This window comes from Numenius arquata, chromosome Z (genome assembly GCF_964106895.1).
Source record: "Numenius arquata chromosome Z, bNumArq3.hap1.1, whole genome shotgun sequence".
In the NCBI taxonomy this organism is placed as follows: domain Eukaryota; kingdom Metazoa; phylum Chordata; class Aves; order Charadriiformes; family Scolopacidae; genus Numenius; species Numenius arquata.
In genome coordinates, this window is record NC_133616.1 from 14,922,185 (window position 1) to 14,946,586 (window position 24,402).

General features: G+C 35.5%; 1 protein-coding gene across 2 annotated transcripts in view; it reads right to left on the bottom strand.

Annotated features, from left to right (window-relative positions):
* The window catches only part of RICTOR (RPTOR independent companion of MTOR complex 2), a 63,711-nt gene that overhangs the window by 31,722 nt on the left and 7,587 nt on the right, over positions 1–24,402 (bottom strand). For both annotated transcript variants that reach the window (XM_074165732.1, XM_074165733.1), the window contains exons 2-14: positions 23,105–23,169; positions 17,384–17,515; positions 16,299–16,362; positions 12,006–12,132; positions 10,825–10,994; positions 10,516–10,583; positions 9,503–9,570; positions 7,037–7,119; positions 6,301–6,388; positions 5,225–5,315; positions 5,024–5,090; positions 4,835–4,915; positions 2,897–2,997 (exon numbers count right to left, since the gene is read on the bottom strand). In XM_074165732.1, the coding sequence (XP_074021833.1) occupies positions 2,897–2,997; positions 4,835–4,915; positions 5,024–5,090; positions 5,225–5,315; positions 6,301–6,388; positions 7,037–7,119; positions 9,503–9,570; positions 10,516–10,583; positions 10,825–10,994; positions 12,006–12,132; positions 16,299–16,362; positions 17,384–17,515; positions 23,105–23,169 (1,205 nt within the window). The remainder of the gene's footprint in view (positions 1–2,896; positions 2,998–4,834; positions 4,916–5,023; positions 5,091–5,224; positions 5,316–6,300; positions 6,389–7,036; positions 7,120–9,502; positions 9,571–10,515; positions 10,584–10,824; positions 10,995–12,005; positions 12,133–16,298; positions 16,363–17,383; positions 17,516–23,104; positions 23,170–24,402) is intronic.

The window sequence follows — 24,402 nt, forward strand, 5'->3', positions numbered from 1 at the left end:
TTTTCCAAGAAAAGATAGAAGTAATAGAAATGGCAGTTGACAACGGCAGAAACAGTTAATTACAAAACAGTGGTAGCTGAACACCACTACCACCACCCCCCACTTGCTGAACAAATAAAATAAGGAAGTCTAAAAATGAGGAGGTAAGTTTACTTTTCTTCCTCATAAATAAAAATTCTCGCAGGAGAGCGAGAATGAATTCTCATACACTCTCGTAGGAGAGTGTATTTATTTTATATTATCCTCAAACAAACACCTTTCAATATGGTCACTTATCTAAATAACATAAATTTAATCTGTAACAGGGCTTACAGTTTTTCAGAGTATGAGACAACATACACTGTTGACCGAAACTAAGATCCCCAAATTAAAAAATATACTACTACTAAATAACTTTCTTCCACAAAAATGGGATTTTTTACTACTTTATCAGGTATGTCTACACACGCCAAAAAGCAAAAAACCTAGTGTAGGTAATCCACAAAAGTATCCATTCTGCTCTTCATCCTTCCTCTCATCCCACAGCTTTGACCAAGTGAAATATTCCACGATGGAGTTTCAGATATGCTGTTTTTGAAAAATAACTGTATTTTCACCTATCAAAATATCCTACTGACAAGCAAGAAGCCTTCAAAACTAAAAAGCAGAAGGGCATCATTCTTTCAGCCTGGAGAAGAGAAGGCTCTGGGGAGACCGTATAACGGCCTTCCAGTACCTTAATGGGGCCTCCAGGAGAGATGGGAAGGGAATCCTTGTCAGGGAACGTAGTGAAAGGACAAGGGGTAATGGTTTTAGATGAAAGAGGAGAGATTTAGTTTAGACACTAGAAAGAAATTCTTTACTGTGAGGGTTGTGAGACACTGTAAGGGGTTCCCCGGAGAAGCTGTGGATGCCCCATCCCTGGAAGTGTTCCAGGCCAGGCTGGATGGGGCTTTGAGCAACCTCCCACGGGAGGTGTCCCTGCCCATGGCAGGGGGGCTGGAACTCGATGATCTTTAAGGTCCCTTCCAACTCTAACCATTCTATGATTCTATGTTTCTTGGAAGCACTCTACAAGCAGCATTTATTTCACAGTAGCAGCTCAGGAAGGTTCTGTAATTTATCGCTGACAATACAATGAAAGACAAAACAGAAAGCCATGATATATTTATCAGAATACTGATCTGACAAGGCAGATCAGGAATGGCAAGAGTAGTAAACAAAAACATTTCCTATAATTTACTATTAGAAAAAAATCCAACACACAATTTGAATGGTCTAAATGGTCTTCTACAAAGAAATGCAAGAACACTGAGTTACAGAAACACATTTTAAAGACACGTGAATCTACTACATTGTTTGACTTTTTTACTCAGGAGGTTTAAATTGTGGGAAGTACCCAGGAGATGGTATTTTATGACAGAGCACTTGAGAGCTTAAATTGCAAGATTAGGAGATGTAGAGAGAAATTCTAAAAAGTAACTAAAATAAAACACCCATAAATTTTTAAAATCTCAAAATTCAGGTATTTCTAGTTCCAAAAGGAATAAAAAGCTTCTATAAACATTTTTTTTGAGTCAGATGCCTAAATATACCTCATTTGATTGGCACCACGACTGCCAAACAGTTCTCTAATACTGCTTAACTACATGCCACTAGAGATTGCTGCACTAAATTTAAAACTTCTGTTTATACATTCTTATATCTAAATGGAACTGAAAGGAACTGAAAAAGTTATCAGTGCAAATTTCAAATAAAATCACCCAAAAGTTTTAACATAATTACTATTGTTACGATCACCATTTTCTTCTGAAGAAAAAAAATTATTAAAAAACAACAACAAAAACCCAGCTTCATACCAATATTACATTTTTTGCTCTTGCTTAACACTAATAACCACTTACCAATTTGGTCTACTATTATTTAATTAGCTATAGATAAACAATAACAGAAGGAAAAAGTTGGTATGGGCTTTTTTAGTTTTGAAAGCTTAATTGCATCAAAAAGCTGAAAAAGAAGTATGAAACACTGGAGAGGTCAAACACACAGAATATGTCTCAGATGTTGCTTGGTCATACCGTGCCTTAGAGTTCATTTAAGAAAAATTTCATGTAAAAATCTTGCAATCTATGCAAAATTGTTCTGAAATCTACTATCAAAACCTTCTTTCCAAATTTCTAAATTGTTACTGTAAACACTTTTGGAATTATGTACTCCAGTACTTCTGGAGTACTGTGTCCACTTTTGGGCTCCCCAGTTCAAGGACAGGGAACTGCTGAAGAGAATACAGCAGAGGATTACAAAGATGATTAGGGGCCTGAAGCATCTCTCTTATGAGGAAAGGCTGAGGGACTTGGGTCTTTTTAGTCTGGAGAAGAGAAGACTGAGGGGGGATCTGATCAACATCTATAAATACCTAAAGGGTGGGTGTCAAAAGTATGGGGCCAGTCTTTTTGCAGTGGTGCCCAGTGACAGGATAAGAGGAAACGGGCACAAACTTGAACATATGAAGTTCCATCTCAACGTGAGGAGGAACTTCTTCACTTTGAGGGTGGCAGAACACTGGAACAGGCTGCCCAGAGAGGTGGTGGAGTCTCTGCCTCTGGAGACATTTAAAACCCGCCTGGACGCGTTCCTGTGCAACCTGCTCTAGGTGTAACTGCTGTAGCAGGGGGGTTGGACTAGATCTTCAGAGGTCCCTTTCCCCATCATCATTCTGTGATTCTGTGATGCACTGAAAACTATTTCCCTAGTAAGTGTGGCAGAGCATTTCTATATGCATGTGCGTGCTTGCTAGTAAACAAAGACAGATGTGCTTTCAGCCACCACAAAACTTGCAATGTAGGTTTTCACTTAACTGTAGGGGAAAAAGGAGATGTAAATGTTTTTGCTTTTAAGTGTAACTTAGAACTCTTACAGTCTTTTCTCTTTCATGATGTCAAAAGATGCTGCCATGTTCATTAGCGTTGGTAAGCAGTGCAGGTGATGGCTGTGAGAATGAGGAAGAATTGTGTTTGCCTAAAAAACAATGAAAGACCAGTTAGAATAACTTATTGCAACATTTCTAGCCACCTCCTTAGGACCCACATTTGAAGAATTCACCACTTTTCACAAAAACATGACAACAAAACTACCTTTTGCATGATGTCAGAGCAATAATTACACATACCAGTTTGAATATTTGATCTAGCTAATCAATCTGAAATACAATTGGAAGATTTCAGAACCTTCTAACCTGTACTGTTTGCATTAGAGTTTTTTCAAGTGGTAGCACGCAAAAACATGTAAAGTGTCAGATATCCTTATGTCATGTGTGTAGAACTACTAAAAAAATCTAAAATCAGAAATACCATTTAAGCTGATGATTTCTATTAAAAATTTTCTGCACAAAAAAATTCTGATCAATTAACACAACTTTCTAAGTTACTAGACATTTAACTGCTTTTATTTTGGGACACAGAGGTATTTCTGCAAATGCTTTTGGAAACTAAAACAATAACGAAGATAAATTATCTCTTAAAACTAAATAGAAGTACAAATATCTGTTCAGTACTTTGATAAACAGTCATCTCTGGCTAATAAATCACCTCTTCAGGAATCCAAAAAATACCTACGCTTTGCAATAGACTCAAATGTCAGTAACAGTTGCTCCCATTCAGAACTATTCCAGAAACCAGAAAAATAGCATACATTATTACAGATTCCTCTTTTTAAACTCCATGGCTGACTGAATACTCAAGAAATTACACAAGTATTTAAATAAATAAATCACTGAAGAGACGAAATTTGTTGTGGTTGTGACCCATGCTGGTGATCTGAAATGCTGAAATCACTGTAGTAATAAGGAATCTTATAACTGAAGATTGTGATTTCTTTTTATTTTTTTTGAGCTTTAAGCACCACTGAAATGAGTTGATAATATGAAGATGCAGGCTCTGTCTGATAACCCATATTCAAATTCTTGTAGAACAAAGTTGTATTTCACAGTTTTACCATACCTTATAAAGTAGTTTCTTTGGAAAAAAGATTAATAAAAACCAAAAAGAAAAGGCATCAAGAAGTGCTCTGCTGCATACCCTAAGCTTATTATCAAGAGAGGATGTGAAAAATTAAATAACTGATTTGCAAGAAAGGTAAAATTGTATCACTTCACATGACTAACAGGTCCTTGGGAGGGTGAGAGGCAGCACTGGACTGCATAGGAAACAGCATCATCATCTCTATACCAAAATGGTTTAGGTTAAGAGAGAGAAGCTACTGTAAAGGATAGGTTAGGTAGAGAGACGCAGAACGAAGCAAGGTCTCCTCAGCTTCTCTGTAGCAGGGGCTACCCACAGAAGTGCTAAGAGCATGCCACCAAGTTGATATTGTTCATTCAGGCAACTCCAAGTGCCACAGCCACATCCAGCTGAACATGAAAAAAATTTCATCTGCCTAGTCTGTGAGGCAGAAAGCCAAACCATGTTGCCAGAGGGCTACCATCGTTCTAAGAAAAGCAAAAATCAGCAATGGTCCTTTCCCAAACACAGTAACTGGTGAGTGAGCTTGTAGGACTCCAGCTTATAAATACAACCGTCTACAGAGGCGAGGAAGTGTATTGGTGAGAGTTTGAGAGCTGAGGATTATCCTTGGAGCAGAACCCCTAGCACTTTCAATACTTTCCAAACAGCCTTCCTATTGATTCATACTGGTTTTAGTATATGAATTGCCAAAAAGATGTAATGTACATTAACCCATTATTCTGATGAAAAGTAGACGTTCCAAGTTTGTAACACAAATTCAAAGATATAATAGGAAATAGCTATTTACAGTTAGTTACTAATACTATTTATACACAGCAAAAAGTTTTACTTACCATGTGCAAAAGTTCTCCTAAAAGAATAGTTGCTCTAACAGATACATGGTCATCGCTACTTGTGATCACTTCAACCAGACCCTTCAAAAAGTTAAAAAATTATTACACCATTTAATGTAAAAAATCTCGTTTTAATGTTGATAGCAAAAAAGTAGCAAGCACTTATTAAAATTTAAAGTCATTAGTTACCTCTAGAAGTCCATTGGTAATAAAAGCTGAAAGTACTAAAGCCAAGTAATTATCCATGAGATCAGGCCTATGGAGCAAAAAAGTATGGAAAGAGTTTAGAAAGTTCATTTTTATTGTGTCTGCAAGAAAACAACAAATATTTTGCCAACACTACAAAAAAAACAAAAACAAGGGCTTAGACTAAGTTCATAAAATGTTCACCTTGATCTGGCTCGATGGGGTAATATAGTTTTAGCTTCAGCAGCTACAAAGCCATCAGAAAGTCTCCAGCAGTCCTGAAACCTACTTGGATCTAGAACAAGACCATAAGGACAATGGTAATAACACTGGATTTCATAGTGTTATTTTAATGGTTGTCAGTATGTAAATAATAGCTCTTGCCAATCTGTTATTTCAGTTTTCAAATTATAGAATACTTTGTCAAAAGAGATCTCTTAAAAGCCACCTAATCCACACTCCTGAACAAAGGTAAGACTAACTTCAGAGCTAGGACAAAGATTGTATCTAAGTATCAATCAAAATAATGATATTTCCACTTCATGAACACATTGTTTAACAGAAAATATCATAATAACTGAAATTTAAAAATGTACATCCATATGTTGCAAAGTAGCAAGTTCACAACAAAGAATGATTTATTTACTTATGCGGGTGGAACAAGGATTAAGCTTTTATAATCAACTGCACAACAAAACATTTATAACCAGAGTTTGGAGAAGAGAGTTGCTGGAACATTAAAGGCTGAAACTTGCTTCCTTTGGCCTTATACTTTGTACTGTGTGACAAAGCAGCGGGTACCCTTGTGTTTACAAGTGAATGATTCTAAAGGTAAAAGACTAATTCCACTAAATATAAAGACATGAAAGAGCATACACTTGCCCTAGGAAAAGTAAAAGTCTGCTAAAGCCGAGTGCAGATAGCTAGCAGATACACAATATATAGAAAAGACTCTATTTAGTACCTTTTCTGTAACATTCACTAGCACTTCTACATTACTAATGCTTCCAATACTTCAAAGAAGTTTAATTTGTAGTAAAGTATTTACAGTGTCTTTTCTGCAAATGCTCCGTTATGCTCCACTGCTCATCTTTTATCAAACTGACACCACTTAATAGTTAATAAAGAATTTTATCCAGGATTTCAGAGCACCCAATGAATACAGTAATGAGACAGTTAATATTGATGTAATTTACAATATAGAGGAGACAGTGAAGGGTTTAAATTTGTAGAAGAGCTCAGACAGACAGACTTCATGTGACCCGGTTCCAAATACTTACCTACACTGAGAAGTGCCTCAATAAATTCTTCTGCAATAACAGGGAGAGGAAGACGAAATATATCATAGAGAACTTCAAGCAGACCTCGCTAGCAAAAAAAAAAAAAAAAATTTAAAAAAATTGTCTTTAGTTCAAAATTAGTATTGAAGTTCAGATTTCTATAGAGTGCTAAAATTGGTGTATTTCTCCCAGCATTTCTTTTTTGATAACATGCTTATTTGCATAACTGAAATAATTTGGGGAAGAGAAGAAGGGAAGGGGCTTGTTTACTTTAGAACTGTGCCTCATTGTCACTGTGAATTCTACAGAAGTTCAGGCTACTTAGATTCCAGATTTTTAGAACAGGTACTGCTGCCACCATCAACTTCTTGATTTAATTGGTAAACTGGGAAGAAACATTTCTTATTTATCTCTGATTCAACTCTGTTTATTATGCATTAAGCTTGTAACTGCATCTTACTGTGAACTTGCTTTGACTCATGAACAGAGTAAAAATTAATTTATGTACTTTTCTCTCCTCCATTCCCTCATCTCAGACATATAGGGTGTGCTTCCATTCTCACAGGAATTTTATAATGGAATTATAGACTTGAACTTGGGGGTCAAATAAACTTGAGGACAGGGGTCTTGTAACTGGAGACTGTGTTTAAACTACTAAATTGTTAACATGTTAAGAATATATTAATTAAAACATTTAATATTATTCCTACAACAGGCCTAAATATTTACCACCTACCCGTATTTCCATATTTGGTATACAGAGTACCCCAATAAGAGACTGAATCCCAGAATTTCCAGGTTTGCACAGGCTGATAATACCTAGAAAACATTAAATACATTACAATATTCCCTCACCAAGCAAAAAAAGCATTAGACACGTTGTTAAATTTGATTTCCAGTTTGAGTACAAGCACAGATGACAAAAATTACTAATCATAAATATTTTCACCTTTGTAATGTCATCTTTTATACATCTGTTATTTTTATGACATTTTATAGTGTCATCTAATTTCCAATCCATAATAAAATCCATAAAATCCAATCCATAAAACAAAAGTTTCTCATTTAGAATTATAGCTCTTTCTACTGTGAAAAGTGTTTTCAAATTACCTGCAAACCCAACATTTACATGCAAGAACTGGTAGAAAGAAAAGACAAAATTCTCAATAAAGAACGAACTTTAAACCTGAAATACTTGCATCATCTTGGTAGAACTGTGAGAAGTTTCTCCATCAAAAACTGTAACTTGACCTAACAAATTATTCAGTTACTTTTAGTATCAGCTGAATTCTAAACAGCAAGTTTAAACTTACTTGGAATAATATTCTCTGTGCACTGATATAAACCATCTTTTCCCGAAAGATCAGTGTTCAATCTCCAGAAGTTTCAACCCAGTATATTTAACTTTGCACAAAATCTCAGAGCCTCTCTTATAATTTGGTCCTTTAACACTGTGCTTTGAATCAATTAGTTTAATATTTCAATATTAATAGAGAAAACCTTCAAATTCTTTCTTCATGTTGCAGGATACCACCTGAAGCTTACACTGATTTTCAGCCTCACTTTGTATACAGTGTCTTCATCAAAAACGTAGCTGCAAAGACAGTAACCTTGCTCATTTCCTTGACCGTTTCCCTTCATACTTCACAAATGAAAACTAACAGAAATATGCCATCCAGAAAACAAACAAGTTTCTCAAAAATCCAACTTTAAATGAAGAATAACTCAGGTTTGTACATCTTTTTGTCTTACATATCATAAATACACCCGATCCATTATTTATTAAAAATTACTAAAAGATGAAAAATATCCTCTACTCATCCTCAGTTACAAAACCTCCATGTCGCAAAAACTTATGACATGTACATGTGGCCACAGACACACTAAGGGCATATAAATATGTCCCACAGTGCACCTCAGAGACCTTTCCCAAGAGCATATAGCAACCACATTCTAACTGCAATGCAGGAATAGATTTGGGTGCATGCAGCCATTACTGCACATAAGGATAGAGGACATAGTAACCATCAGCTCTGAAGAATAACCCGGCCTGCAAAATACGGAGAGCAGAACGGTAGAACACAACAGATTGTACAGACAGGCGAAAAACCCAACCGAAAAGCCAAAAGAATACCAAGAATAATACCCTCAAGCCTGGTTCAGCTACATGTCCTTTGGGAAGACTGACAGTGTAAGAACATTTTTGTACTAAAAACATTTAAAATGTGAGTCCTCAACATAACAAGTAATATAAAAAAGGATGAATGTGTAGAAGTGAAAGTGCCATGGCAAGTAACATATTCCAAGACAATTGTTTCTTTGGTCACTTGAACTTTCAGGCATACGCTATTAGTTCTAAGTGCCTGAGTAAGGGAAAATGCAGCTATACTCCTATCAGAAAGTGCTTCCTAGAAGTTTTCTCCACAAGCAAGTGAGAACACATGAGAAGCTTTTGAAGGAAACCTGGACATTAAATTAAGCTTAGTGATGACTTTTAGCACATTAAAAATAAAGCAAATAGTCTTACAAAGAAAAAAGGCCTTCTATACAATCTGAATCTTTCCTACGTACAGCCTGTAAAAATCCTACTCAAAATTTTGCTTAATGGTCATATCAACTGATTTAGTTTATTTGCAAGACATCGCCTTGACTAAAAGAATAAACAGTCCCTGATGCAGTATCTTCATGTTAGATATTGTAAAATTGCAGAGGAAGGATTCAGAAAAATACAAACCCCCTGTTTTCTACATGAAAAACCCCAAACTACGTCCATCTTCAATTTCTCCTTGGCTATGGCACCTGGTAAAAGCAGGTGCTAATGAAACCATTCTGTTGGTATCCCTTCACACAAAGACTTATTTACAGTGGGAGAACCATCTCAAAGACAAATTCTTATATTGCTATTTTCAATACCCTCTCACCCATCAAATGTCAAGTACGTCCATCAAGACACAGCTTATAAGGTATTCTCTATGGGGCAGGAAAAAAGCTGCATCTTGTCAGTAGACTTAGTCAAAGAAAACTATGTACGTCTTCTCCACTTTTACAATATCAAAACACATCATAGTAGCATTGTAGGAAGGTATTAGTAGAAATTAAGACACAAATAAGACAGATTCTGTGTTTAAACAAACTGCTTTTTCGTACTACAAAGTAAAATTCCCCTTCTAATCATGCAGCTTCAAACAAAAAAAAATCTTACCTGCCCATGACCGAAATGCTGCCACTATTCCCATTTTACTAGCTAGGAATCGTGCTTCTCTGTCCTCCCTGTCATCAGAATAACAGATGTCACAATACAGTTAAGTACTGTAAAACAAACAGTGTTACTAATATAGCAAGTAAAAAGTAGTTAACTGAAATTTTAGGTGGGGGACAAAATCCAGGGTAAGAGTAATCTTTTATATAGGCATATATGTGTGTATACCTATTTATGTGTATTATGCAATACACATCCTATAAGGAATTTTTAAGTATTGTTGGTTTTATTTTTTCAGGGGAGTTTCCATGGTAGGATAACATCATAAAGTAAACACCTAGATGTGGTCAGATGAATGACTCTGCATCTCCACTAACAGTGAGTCTGCAGCAGGGACCTAAAGATTTGGACCTTAGTCAGTTACCCAGACTTAACCATCTAATGCCACTTGGTAATTAAAAAAACCTCAATAATTCAAGTTGGAAGCAATCTCAGGAGGTCTCTAGTCCAAACTCCTGCACAAAGAAGTTGTCAGCTATGAGACCACACACACTCAAGGCTTTATCCAGCTGGACCTTAGAAACTCTCAAGGATGAAGGCTCTAGTACCTCTCTGGACAGCCTGTTCCAAGACTTGACTGGCCTCACAGAAAATCCCCACCCCCGCCCTTATATCAAGTTGGAACTTCTCGTTTCAATTTTGCTCTGCTGCTTCTTATCCTCCCACCTTTCACCACTATTCAAGGGCCCCGGCTACATCTTCTTCATAAAATCTTCATTGGTATTAGAAAGACTGCTATTTGGGAGAGAGTGCCCCCCAACCTTCCCTTCTCTAGGCTTAGCAAGTCCTTTTAAATCTGAAGTGCTTAACAGTATTTTAGGAAGTTGCAACCTACTGTATTCAAGTTCAAGTAGTTTAGTATTAGGTCACTGTTTTTATTTTTACTTTGGAAAAAAAATAGCTTAATTGCAATACCATGAACACAACTGGTAGCACAAGTCGCAGCACTAACTTACTTGAGTTGTCCTTCTGCTGTGTCTGGATTATGCCTGTAGTGAAAATCTGTGTAAGGAGCTAAAATTCGCTAAACAAAAGAAAGACATGCATTACTTTCACGTGAGAATACAGCCAAATGGATCTTACCCTTTTCTCAGTCCCACTCCAATCTACCATTTTATTCCTGCTTTATAAATCATTATGTTCTTAGTCTAAAATGTTGTATTTTAAACATTTTGCACTAACAGACGGTGAAATCTGAGATGACAGTTAAACATTTTCAGTAGTAATACAATGTTCTGTCACTAAACAAGTAAAACTGAACCCACCTCCAATTCTACATCTGCTCGCACATACTGTCGGGTCTTTGGATGATTAATGAGGTGCAAAACTGTAGTTATCAGAGCCTCATTTATTCGGCTTAGCTGACAATCAATCACATTTTTCAAGATGGTACTTAAACCACCCCGAAGAGCCACCACCTCGGGATTCTGAAGTGCTAAATAAAGAAAAATGTGTCACTTTGGCCAGTGATAGGAAAGAAAACATTTCACTGCTTCCAAGATGACAAACTTCTCATCTCTTTAGTATGTATATCTTTTTCTTCCTGAATACTGCTGAGGCACATGTAAAGCTTTTAATAGAACTGACTGACATTAGAAATGAGTCGAGACTTTGGATTAATTTACCACGAACAAAAATACTGGTCAGTCACCTTTGGGCAGCCACTTCACAAGTTATTTCCCACAAAGTTTCCATACAGTGGTTTCTGGATTTCCCCACAAAAAGGTTTTGTGCTTCAGTGGACTGACACAGATAAAATATTTATGCTATAATATCAAAGAGTAACAGCTGTTTATTTCTTGAAAACATAAGCTCGTAACTTGAAAACATTGCTGAAGTTATTTCTCACTGATTGATTTTAAAAAAAAAAAAACAAAACAAAAAAAACAACCTTTAAAAGTCAGCATCCACATACAAGTATAGCGAGTTAGTATAAACCACTATTCAGATAGCCTTTTACCTGGATATTTACCTGGATAGAAATACTGACTTCCAGAAGCCAGCTAACCACAGAACCCACTGTAAAAATTTTTAAAGGAAGATGTTTTGTAGTTCTCTGAACTCTTGTACATTTGTCAGCATCACATGTATGGAATTCTCCCTACTTCCACTGTATTACTTTTAAAAACATCAATCACAGCAGGGAAAAGTTTTTAAGGTAAATGAAAAATTGCAAGTCTTAAAGGAAAGAACAGCACTTGAAATCTTCAGGTACTTCACTTAAAGAGATTCTGATTTTAAGTTAAAGTGATTTTGGTTTATATCAAACTAATGACTAAAACCCATGAAACTGACATTAAAAACATGTAACATAAAGTTCATTATTAAACAAATACCCTTAATTATTTGAATAAAATCTATTTAATATGAACCCAGAGAAAATAATCTCATAGAAAACTAAAGACAACCATGTCAAAATTTGTCTTAATTAGCTTTGTTATCTTACCTAGTTCACAGATAATGGCTATACATGCTCGAACCATTCTGTCTCTTTCTTGAAGACCATCATTTCCAACTGCTATCAAAGAATTAGTAATAGAACTTGGGAACAATGAAGCATTCACAGTGATCATCTGCCAAAAATGAAAGAAAAAGCCCTCTAGTTTCTTCATAATATTTCTCTAAATATACTCACAGATTCATCAGCATTCTGTTTCCCAGATACAACCAGACAGACCACTCCATATAATACTTGGCTGTAACTGGCGAATCCTCAAAACTATTCCTTTTGTTCTTGAAATTCTTTGTTTCTCAAGTAATCATTCTCTTCGTTCTTCAGTTTTTTATTTTTACATTATTTAATCGTAATAGCAAAGGGTTAAAAGTGGCTGTTCCAAAGAGAACTATGACTGTCTTTTTCAAATTTTTTAAATGTCTTTACTGGCAAAGAATGCTATCCAATGACATGGAGTAGATTAAAAACTCTTCCAGAAGATTGATTCATACCGCAGCAAGTTCTTCAATATCTATTTAACTGTTTAATTAGCTAAGACTAAAACCTCCTGTTTCGCAGAGAAATCCTTAGATTGCAGTGAACAAAGAAGGTGCTGTAGTATTTGGAAGGCTACTGTCAGTAACAACCCTATATCCTCTTGCATAGAATCTGATCTTCCTAGAATTGCAGCGTAATTCAACTTCATCGTAAGTTATACAGCTCTGGCACAAAACAGACACCTCCCCCTCCCCCCTTAAAACACATTAAAAGTGGAAAGCAAAGATGAAAACAAGACCTGTGTCCATTAATCAAGTCATTATTTAACCAAAAAAATTTGTCAGAATAGATGAACAGATTTGAATAGCCAACGCTCACTTACACTACTGAAAAGGTCCTGCACCATGGAAATCCTCAGCTGCTAGTTCAGGACAATCAGAATTTACATCAGATTAAGAAGCAACACCCTGTACACACACTAAAGACAAAAAAACCCACCCCAAAACAACCAAGCAGTACCACGACTCCTCATCGTCCCCAAAACGAGGCTTTGACTACAAAGGCTGAGTAGCTATTCACATTTTTCACAATTTGTGAAAATTAAATACACATACCCTCTATACAACGGAACAAGAACATCACTAAACAGATGTATTACTAAAGAGGAAGTAGGGTTTTTGTCTGACTGCTTAAAAAAAGAACAATGCAATGTGTTATAGCCCACTCACCCATGTCAAATATTTTTCTACTAATAAATAAGAGTGAGAAATAAAAAAAAAAAAACACACCTCAATATCCATCAAATACCTAAAAACCTTAAGGCTAGTTTTCCAAAAGTAGGCTTATCTTCATTATTTTTCCAAAATTGCTTTGTCCTGTATTAATTATACAGCTCCCTTAGATGTCTTACAAATATTTGTTCAGAGAAAGGGAATTGTTTCACCTTCTTTGCAGAGGATGTAAAAATGAGAAAGGATGAATCATTATGACAAATATATTGGAACACTTAAACAAGTTGATTTTTAATACATGTTTTTGAGACACTTCTTGTCATACAGAATGTTGTCACCCACTAAACAGGAAGCTTTAAGACAGAACTCTAAAGAAAAAACAAACTCTTCCCCACCCACACAGTCTTTCACTTTTACAATAGCATGAAGTAACAAGAATTAGCAATAGAACGGGTGTATCAACCCACTCTACAAAATTACAACCTTTTTTCTACTGATATTGGCATGTACCTAATGCAAAGATAAGAAGCAGCCTCTTAAGGCTGTCTGCTTCATTGTTTTCTTTAGCTTTAAGACATAAGTAGTAAAGATTTCTTTCTTTTAATATTCAATTCCAAGTACATTAGTAGAATAAATACAAGCTTTTGCATTTGCTTTCATTTTGCTTTAGGTATTGAAATTCAGTTCTAAAGACTGAGGACAGGTGATGCAAGGCTACTTACAAGCAGCTACAATGAAGTAAGTAAAGACTATGAATTTGGTCTTTACAGATTCCTTTAAAAAAGAGGAAGAAGGTGGTTCATACTGTACCTAACCTTGACTTCTGCTTTGAAAATAAAATACCTTGCCTATGAAATTATTAATTAAAAAAAGGTCTTATTAACTTCTATTTCATGGAAAAATGCCTTCTGAAGCAACGTTATGCCATCCTTCTCATGGCTGAAGACGCTGCTAAATTGCAAAGCTCTTGCTAGGAAATTTAGAGATCATTACAGTCAAAACAGACAGGGAGCACTCAAAGCCTTCACAATCAATCAGAAACCAAAATTAAAAACTTTGTTTTTTCTTCCTACACTACTTCAGCCTGCACATTTTAAAAACAAGTTTATAATTTTTTAATAAAATGTCTTTTATAAGTTTATAAAATAGGATTAATATTTCAAATTTTGTTCTCCTACTCTATGAAAAGAGAGGAAGGTGACAGAATGTTTTAATTTTAAAGTTTAGATACCTATGCTGCTCTTACATAGGCATTTTTGCTATCAAAAATGAGGTTAAAGAATTGCATCTAGACTTTGAAATGCAAAACAATAGTTCTGTGATGCTGGTGGAACTCAGTTCAGCTCTTCCATGGCTCACACTAGATTACCTCCTGCACAAATTAATTAACTCTCATTGTTTTATTTGCCATTCATTCTCCTCTTCTAGACCTTCATACATTCTTTTATGAATTCTGGTGTCAAACCACTGAGTCTGAGATATCGAGGGAGATTAAGAGATATGGGAAAAGGGCAAGAGCAGGGTAACAAAAAGCATGAAAATACAGCATGTACCATTCAGGATCTGTGTCTCGGAGAGTTTCTCAAGTACTGACTGCTCTATGCTAATCCATCCTTAACTGCTCTAGCCCAGACAGGACATGAAGAAGGTGTTAACTTTACTGGTAGCCAGATTGGGTGGCTTTTTGTTTGTATAACATTGTCCTTTAAGAAAAAAGGATGTTCTAGGTAGCAAAAGACATTAGAAAGCTTCTTTCATCAGCATAGTTCTAAGCATCAAAGAACCATCAGCATCCCTGTACAGCATGTATGTTGCACGCACAGCATCTTTCTACATTGATGGAGACAAAAAGCACTGTATATGCCAATTTCCCTAGCTGTGTGGTTTTTTAAATGCTTATCTTTCAAGATCATTTTTTCAAATCAAACTAATGGGTTTATTCTTCTTGCTTTCCTTTGTTTCTTTCAAGCAAGACAGAAGCTTTTGCTCAACTAGTAAACACTCAAAAAGTCCAAGAATAATGAGGACAAATATCTGACTCAAACAAAACCAATTCATTCTAAATATGTTTCCATTCCACCTTCTGATTTAAGTTACACTAGCTCTACATTGAAGCTCTTTTTTCAAAGCAGATTAGCAAAGCACTTTTATACATTGCAACTTCCTCAAGGATCCATTTCTTTATGGTTGGGGTTTTTGTTTGTTTGGGTTTGGGGTGCTGGTGGCATTTAAGCTTTAGAACTCTCTTTTTGGTGCAACTGTTATTCTGTAAAAATACATATACACACAAAAAAGATGAAACACACACAGTGCTCCTGGGGAACCATTCTTCCAACTACTTCAAACTTTACTCAAGTCTTTGGCAGTTTTTCCTGAGATGGTCAGTAGAAGAACATAAGCTCGATAAAGAACACTGAAGCCCAGTACAAAGGCAGACTACTATATTGCCTGAAAAAACTACCTTTAGTAGCTGTATATGCCAATTTCCCTAGGATGAACTGGAAAACGCAGCTAACACAGCTTCAAACATCTCATATCCATGGGTACACCATACGGTAACCAGCCAAGACTATCTATGTCTTAGTGTGCATCTGAGAAAGGAACTATGGACAGCATCAACCTCTAAGGATAAAGCAGTGAGGCTAGGAGCATCCCTTCAACTGATTATTCCGGCAATTCATTTCTCAAATGGCAGAAAATCTCCCATCCTTGATTCACAGATGCTTGAAACACTCTACACAACAAAGTTAAATTATTATATGTAACTTAGCAATATGGTTCTCATACTCTTGCATTCATCATTAGATAAGTTTTTCCCAAATCTGGTCCAGTATGATCTCTATCAAAGGAAATTCAGCAGGATTTTTCAAGCCCACTCAAGATTTCAGTGGCAAGAGATTAAAAATCAAAACAACCCTCAGCACTACGCCTTACTCTCTCTTTTGAGTTATCATCTGTACTTTCTTCTCACATGAAAAAGTAAGATAAGGTATTAGAGACTCTGGAAAAAAACGTGCTGATGGAGAAGGCCAACTAACCGGCATAGCTGATAAGACCACATATAGTTAGATTTTACCTTTCTGACTAATCGAAGTGCTTGTGTTCTTTCTACTTCATTACTCTGCTGTATGTCAATGCACCTAAAATAGGTTAAAAAACACATTTTGTTTATAACAACATTAACTTTTACCTTAACTGTTAACATCTCACATTAGTATTTATTCAGTTGAATAAACAAAAGGAAAATAGTATTATGACCGATGTTTAAAAATTCTGCCTTTTAGCAAGAGCATACGCATTATGAATGGCCAATTAGCTTCAATTTCTATTTTTTTCAGTTGTCTTTGTTATAATTAATCACTAGAATGTTCTCAAATATGCAATGTCAAGGCATAACAGCTTCAACAAATATTTTCTGAGCTAGTTGCATTTGTCATTTCAAAAGAGACTAAAAGTATTTGCAATGTTTCATATCAACATATTTTGTGTGTGTTCTCAGATCAGAAAAGTTCTTTTAACAAAATTAGACAGCACACTAAAACTGATTATGTGTGTATGTTTATGAAGAGAAACACATACATCTATATCAGTATATTAAATCCAACAAGATTTTAACACAGGAAGCACTAGAAATGCTAATATTTACATCTACTCATAATGCTTATCTTATTATCTCGTTGATTTGCCCTTTGGTATTATTTTGTTGTATCATGGGTTATACTTAGATTACAAATTCTTGGGCAGGAACTTCTTAGCCCTGACTTTGTACTAGAGGCTCGAAAGCACTATGTTAATAAAAAAAATATCAAAACAACTCCCTTAAAACAACTTAAGACATTAAAATAACTGATGTTTCAACTTTGTAATAACACCACAGATTAATTTATGATTAATGGCATTTATGACTGAAAAACATAGACATTTTTTAGATTAGTCATAATATATCATATAATAGGACTGCATTTTATTTGGATTACCTGGTGTAATGTATTACTCTTCTATTCTTAAAGGACGATCATATTGAAGAAAAAAGGCTTTTATAAAAGTACATATCAAGAACATCAGAGGATATGAAAGCACCTTTTCTCACCTGTCTCAACCATGAAAAAGTAAATTATTTACAATTGAACAATTTACAACAAGAAGGAAGAGAAAAATTACCTGGCTATCAAGTAATCCACTTTCAACTTTAGCACCTTCTGGAGAATACTGGAGTCTCGAATAAGATAGCGGAGGGCTCGCAATCCTGCTGCTCGCACCTCTTTTGCTTCATTTAGTAAAGCTAACCTCAGACTACAATGAAGAAAACAAGGGGAACAAACAATTACTTAGCAGCAGGTAGACTTTATAATCTGACATGCAGCTACTACCTCCTCATTTAAAATAAGAAGTCTGATTTTTAGAAAGAAGTTATCTGCATTAATTTGCTTTTTTTGCCTAGAAGGCAAATTGTCTACATCTGCTGGCAATGTGACAATACATTAGTCTGAAAAAGTGACAAAACGATTTTATTCCCCAAAAAAGCAGCTTGTACATTCATGAAACCATACGTGACCAAGACCTGCACATAACTTGCATATAATTTGTTATTTGACAAGAGAGCTAAGCGCAATATTAGTCCAAGAAAATTAACAGGAACATTTCCTCCTCTGCCAGACCGCCAACCTGTAAGCATGAGTCCTCAAAACAATAATCTTGACACTGGATAGAGACAAATTTGCATGTTAGGTACAAATAGAGATAAATTTGCAGTAAAGACGTTATGGCACCAGGTTATGTTTACAAGAAGTGTGACAGACTCATAACTTAAAACAAACAGCCCCACACAGCACAGATTTCTACTGATTTAACATCGAACCAAAACGTATTTCTCTTGAGACAGATTTTTGCTCATATGGAGGTGAGCTTTCCTAAACGTAACTGTCATCATAACGTAACTTCCCAAATTCACTATCTAGGCAAAAAGAAATGAGATACTGAACGCCTAGGCCTAGAGATTAAGCTTGAAAGTGTTAAGTGACACACTGTCCTTTTGAAGGGCCTCAAAAGATTACTCCTTTTCTTTGACTACACAATGGGAGGAAAACCCTCAACCTCCCAGTGGCATATTTTAGTAGGATTTTTTCAGTGCACATCTAAGAATGTAAATACTTCAGCCAGTGATACTGAATCACTACCAATACAAATGGCTTTTTTTTTTTTCTTATTCTAGGATTGTCATGCACAGTAATCAGTTACTCCAAGACCAAAAATCTTGTGAATCTTTCTTCAGTGGAGATTAACTGGCCTGTGTAAAAGTTGTAACAACAGGAACCTAATTCCAGGTGATATCTATACAAAGTAGAAAGGCTGCAGTAGTATCTGGTATGACCATACACCATATGATCCGATAACTAATTTCAGCACCAAGTAGGGAATTGCTTCAGAGAGACCATCTTTGTTGTAGTATCAAATATGATTCTTCTCATAAGAAGAGTACCACTAATTGCCTTTATTTACTTAAGCTGAGCTAGAAGCAACTAAGAAACATATTTTCAACAATGTGAAGTTAAGAAAAAAAAATCTTCCTCTATAAAAAGCTGTACTAGAGGAGAGATTTATTTCCAAAGTCATGCAAGAAAAGCAGACAAGTAACTCTTCAATTGTGCTGAGCAGATAATAGGTATTCTTTAGATCATGAATCATGCTTTGCTTCTAGTTTGCAGCTTTGCAGATGGAAATCTGAGGGATGAGCACGTAAGACTCAGCTTTACTTGGTGGTATTTTCCTATTTGGACTTTTACCTCACAGTTTACAATTGGTTTGGATATTCCGGTCTAAGACAATTAGCAGACTTTTCTTCTAGGGCAAAGGTTATCCATTACTCATGCAAATGGTGCTGTTGCTAACCATGACGTTTCTTATTGGGACAGCCAAATACTGAATCTATATATCTAGACCAAAACAATCTTTAGACAAATAGTTTCTCAAAAGCAGTCAAAGCTTTCAAAGCTTGTTTTACAGCTCACAAGAGGAGAATATTCTTAATTTGCAGACAGAAGTAAATTGAAGAATTCGCAACAGTGAAATCACTATAAAGGACAACACTACCATGAGATTCAACATCCAAAAGTAGAAGGTGGCAAAAATTGACTTGTCACTATCTTCACAGAGTGAGAATGCAATGAGAATATATAGCTAACCAGATAGATACAGACCTAAAATAAAGGCCATAAAAATCCATAAAGGTCCAGTGAAAGCAATGACATATAGAAGTATACAAGGCTCAACAAAAATGTATTAGAAACAAAAACTAAACAAAAAACCTCACCACTCAATGACCAAACTGCAAAAACCTGAGAGAAACCTGACCTTGCAATGACAATGAAGATACACTACAGCAGGCAGAAAAAAAATACATAGGAAAACCTATATGAACGTGTCTGTATGTGTCCATGTTTTCTGACTTCTCAGCTGTACCACAAGGAGAAAACTTTGAAAGTTAAATGGGACCCATTGGATAGCCCCAAAGGAAAAGTAGAAGGAATGAAGCAAACGAGACTGACAGAGGTATGACAGAAACAATCATTTTCTTCATACTAAGTCATTGCTTTAGAGATCTGCATGAAGATTCCCACCTCAAAGCCTTTTTTTTTTTTTTAAATACAAAATATGAGTTAGACTAAGATGTGAAAACGCGTAAGTATTGTCAGTGGCCCACCATGCATCAGATCTGTATTTGGAAACAACATTAACAGGAGCTATCTACATATATTTGCTAGCACTGTATTTTACGTGGTAGTGTCCAAGGTGGAGAACAAATGATAAACAGGTGTATACAGAAAGGACTCCAAAGGACATCCAGAGGACTGTTCATGACTTTAAAATAAAATCACTTTAAAATAAAACTCATTAGCCATGTGAACCAACCCGCAGAAGCTTCGCAAACTATATTCTTATCTTTTGAAAGACTTGAAAGGAGTTATTACAATAGTGTATAAAAAGGCCTAAGGTGTTGCTGAAGGTTGTATTAAGGAATATAAAAATATTACCGAGTGACGTAACTCAGAGTAATACATCTATAATACAGAGTTTTACAAATCAAAATCTGTAAAGATTAATTCAAAGAGCAGAGGTGAATGGAGGATCTTTATCCTGACAATTTTTTGTCCTGATTTTTATTCAGGTTCACAATCTCCTTTTGCAGGCAGTATTTAGTATACAATTCTTTGGTTTGGAGGAAGTGGGGTGGGGGCAGAAATACAGAGGGCAACGTAGTTTATATTACTAAGAATAGGACAGGGTTATGAGAAACTTCAAGGGAACTTAAAAATTATCTGCATACACAGTTCACAAGATGAAGAAATTCAAGACTGTTGTGGTTTTTAACTGTGTTATAAACCCACACTACATGATTCTAAAACAGCCATCAGATCAAGAAAATTATTTTGATGTGCACACTCTGCATGCATCTGTGGCTCAAAGTGCCAAAAAGGCACCATGATTGTGTAAGAGAAAAAGTAAGCGCAATACTACTTGCCCCAGTATTTTAAGTGTCACTGCAGAAATCAAAGTAACTTCCTAAGACAGCATTAAGGCTCATAAACATTAAGATTGACAAAAAGTCTGGAAGAACTAACAAAGGATGGAATAAGAAAGGATTTTCACTACCTATTACAGGATCATTCTCGCACTTTTTTCTAAAGCATCTCATCCAGAAAGATGATACAGAAAGATAACCATGGTTTTGACAGATTCTCTTTTGATCAAATTAGATAATTGTGAATATTCTGAATTTTGCTTTTATGGCCAAAGCCTCTTGGCACATTACTAAGAGATCTCAGCTGTTTCCAAGGCCCACCAACAATCCATTTTGTTCATGGCTCAAGGGTTCCTCTCAACTGTCAATGGTATGGCCCTCTGGGAACTGGGAAGACCCATCTACACTGGGAATGACAACAAAATGTGTCATTATTATTTCCATATGCTGGAAGGAAGAAACTATAACCAGGCAGCTCAACTAACCAAATTCTAAAAAGAGTGCAAGTTCTAAAAACCTGATCTCTATCTTGAGAATAACTGCAGTTATTGAAGCCTGCAACTATCTTTGGTTTGGGTAAATATTCTATCAAGGTTACTGACCCCAAAACCTAAAACTTTACAGGAAATCTGCAATTATTGCTGAAATCATTGATTCCCTTACAGTTCAATGCTTTAGGTTAGCCATTCATACTTCACAAACACAGAAAACTTCCAAAGTATTTCTTGCATCCAAATAACTTTTCGTGTTTTCAAAGAAAAACAAGTTTGTTCTGTAGAACAAAAAGGCTTCCCCATGGAAATCTACGGTAATGTTGGGAACATCAGTAGAGCGAGTTACAGAAGTTGTATGGTATTTCCAAAGGAATACATGTAATTAGTCTACCTGAAGGTCATTTCCAAAATTGATTAAGGACGTCAGTATTTGCAAATTACTCAGATGGCTGTATGTTGTATGGCAAAATAATCTGCAGAGTACTACTGCAGAATGGCTCTAACTCTATAGAGCAAAATTTTAAAATTTGCCTGGAAGGTCTTTATTTCATGAAAACAATTAATCCTATAAATATTTCTGAAGAACCATCAACCAGCACAATTATGGTTGTTAAAATGTGAGTATTTGAGTGGTATCCCTGAATTTGAAAATTATTATAGCACAATAACCTACATATATGCATAAAAAAATTGTTTCTCATGTACATACACAGAGGAACCATTGGACTACCAAAGTAACAACACTAACCAAGGTAATTTTCCTGCTACATGTCTTTTTAGTTTTTGAGAAGTATTTTTGGCATTTTTCTAAGTGGTGGGCTATTTTTCTTCATGTGTCTGCTGAGAACAACATTTTTATCTCTTCCTTATCAATATCCGTAATTGTGTTTGGATTAGCAGATCTTTCTGCAAACTTCTTCCTATAAAAACAAACACTAGTATTTGCATAACCTTTCAAGACTTTTATTTAAAAATATTTGGTTAAGAACAATTTTGAAGTTATACTCTTAAGTGACATCCAGTCCCATCATAAAAGCACTATAATAGATCACATAAATAAGATCAGAAAATTATAATCTATTAAAGCTTACAGCAAAATATGCATTCACAAAAATATACTATTTTTCAAAAAAATTTTTAGTTCTAGTAAGGAAAATCCGTTCTATTTAAAAATACAACTTATAATATTTTCAAAAGAAATTACACGAGTTTTCCCAACATTTTACTAGCTTTTCTAAAATTGTATTCCTAAGTTAGATAATTAAATTGACAGAACACAATATCGTACTGAATACTAGATCTTAGTTGTTTATGCCAACAACGCCGAGCCTCAGGACAGATTTACCAATGTCTATGTAAAAACACAGAAGTTCTGGAAATAAGCATGTAGTTACTCTAGGCTGTCAGAAACGGCAACAAAATATAGGAAAATTCCACTTGAAAGTACATACACAGGGTATTTTAGCAGCAGGGAAAGCAATGCTACAAAGACATATATACACACCAAACAAACATAAAATGTTTATCTTTAAATCCTGATTCTACACCAAGAGTATGCTCTAAATTCTGTAGCTGTGTATTTTTACTAAAAGTGCTTTCTGCAAGTACTGAGATATTTAGAGGTATTTTTACATCTATGAAGAATATAAGAAAGAAATTCACACTTTTAACTTGGACATTTTTTTCCCCTCTTTGCCCAAAAGCAAATAACTTATCTCTGACATTACTCATTAAATTATTTGTAAGATACATGTTTGCATTATGAAATTTCAAACACATTAGAAATACAAAATATTAGTAAAGTTTATTTAATTGCACCTAGAATAATTAAAGTACTCTAATACTGGTCTAGTGCATCTTACTACTTACCATATTATGATGCTGTCATATGTAAAACCTAGCTTTTCTTCAGCATGGCCAGTATTACAAAGAAGCTGAAAATAAAAGAAAACACCTATTATTTATAATTCTTTTAAAATCACTATGTAAAACTGTACATTTCTGGCCATGCTTTCAAAGAAGCCTAAGAAATTTCATTCATGGCAAGGTGACGCGTATGAACTTCAGAGTTCCCTGAGAATTTCTGCTGTCAGTATTCTGTTCCTATATACACCAGACACACACAAATCTGTGGCCTCTTATGCTAGAGAAGAGCTTGCACAATTGTGTAAATTGCCTTCTGATCAGTTTTTCAAATCCAGATAGCTCTTCCTGATGCCTTTAAGCTCTTTTCAGAAGTGCCACTAGCTGGGCAATTGGTAACCTGAGCAGGGATGACAAAGACTGAAGTTGAAGCACACCACATCAAAAAAGAGGGCTCCATTGAGAGTTCTGAAGCAAAGACTGGCACTGAGGGTCCACTGTATGTTTTGCCACAGCAGACCAGGTGTAGGAAAAAAAAACCCAGAAGGCATTGCCATGCTAAGTGTCCCATAACTGACATTCCGCCTGGCCTGCCGTCAACTCTATAGAACTTGTACCTCTGAAAAAATCAGTGCAAAGGCTGAATTTATGCACATAAAAAGACACCTATAAACCGTCACAAATCCTGAACGTTTCAACGTTATCTATCCATTTTGAACGCAAGACTGAAGACTCACAAGTGCAGTTTTTATGTCCAAAGTCAATCTCAAAAGGAGCAATCCAGTGGGTACTTAATATTTTAGGTTCTTAAGGAAAACAGTCTCTTCTGTAAAAAGAGTGGATGCTGTTCCCCTTTGCAAGAGCCGCAAAGAAATTCCTAGTAATCTCATTTAACTATCCCTAGCTAAAATGCTAAAATACTTTGTTACCACAACCAATCCCAAAGCACTTTTCCAAGCACTTCCAAAAACTCAAGTGACTAATACTGATTGCAATAGCTTTGCACTTTGTCCTCTCTTTTCGAAACAGGCATGTGTTCAGTTCTGAGCCAGCACGGTATTAACAGTTTCTCCTCTGAAAGTATTAAAATATATCAAACCCTATGACACATTCTTTACATGTATTTACTGCTAATAATAAGATATTAATAATAAATAAACAGTTAAATTAAGGCTACTGTAAGTTGGAATATTTAACACGTACCATGCTCCCATCTTACTGTTCACCTCCACCTGAAAAAACAGCATATTGCACAGAAATTCTGCTTTTAAGTAAACCCATTTTATTAGGATGATGGTTTAAAT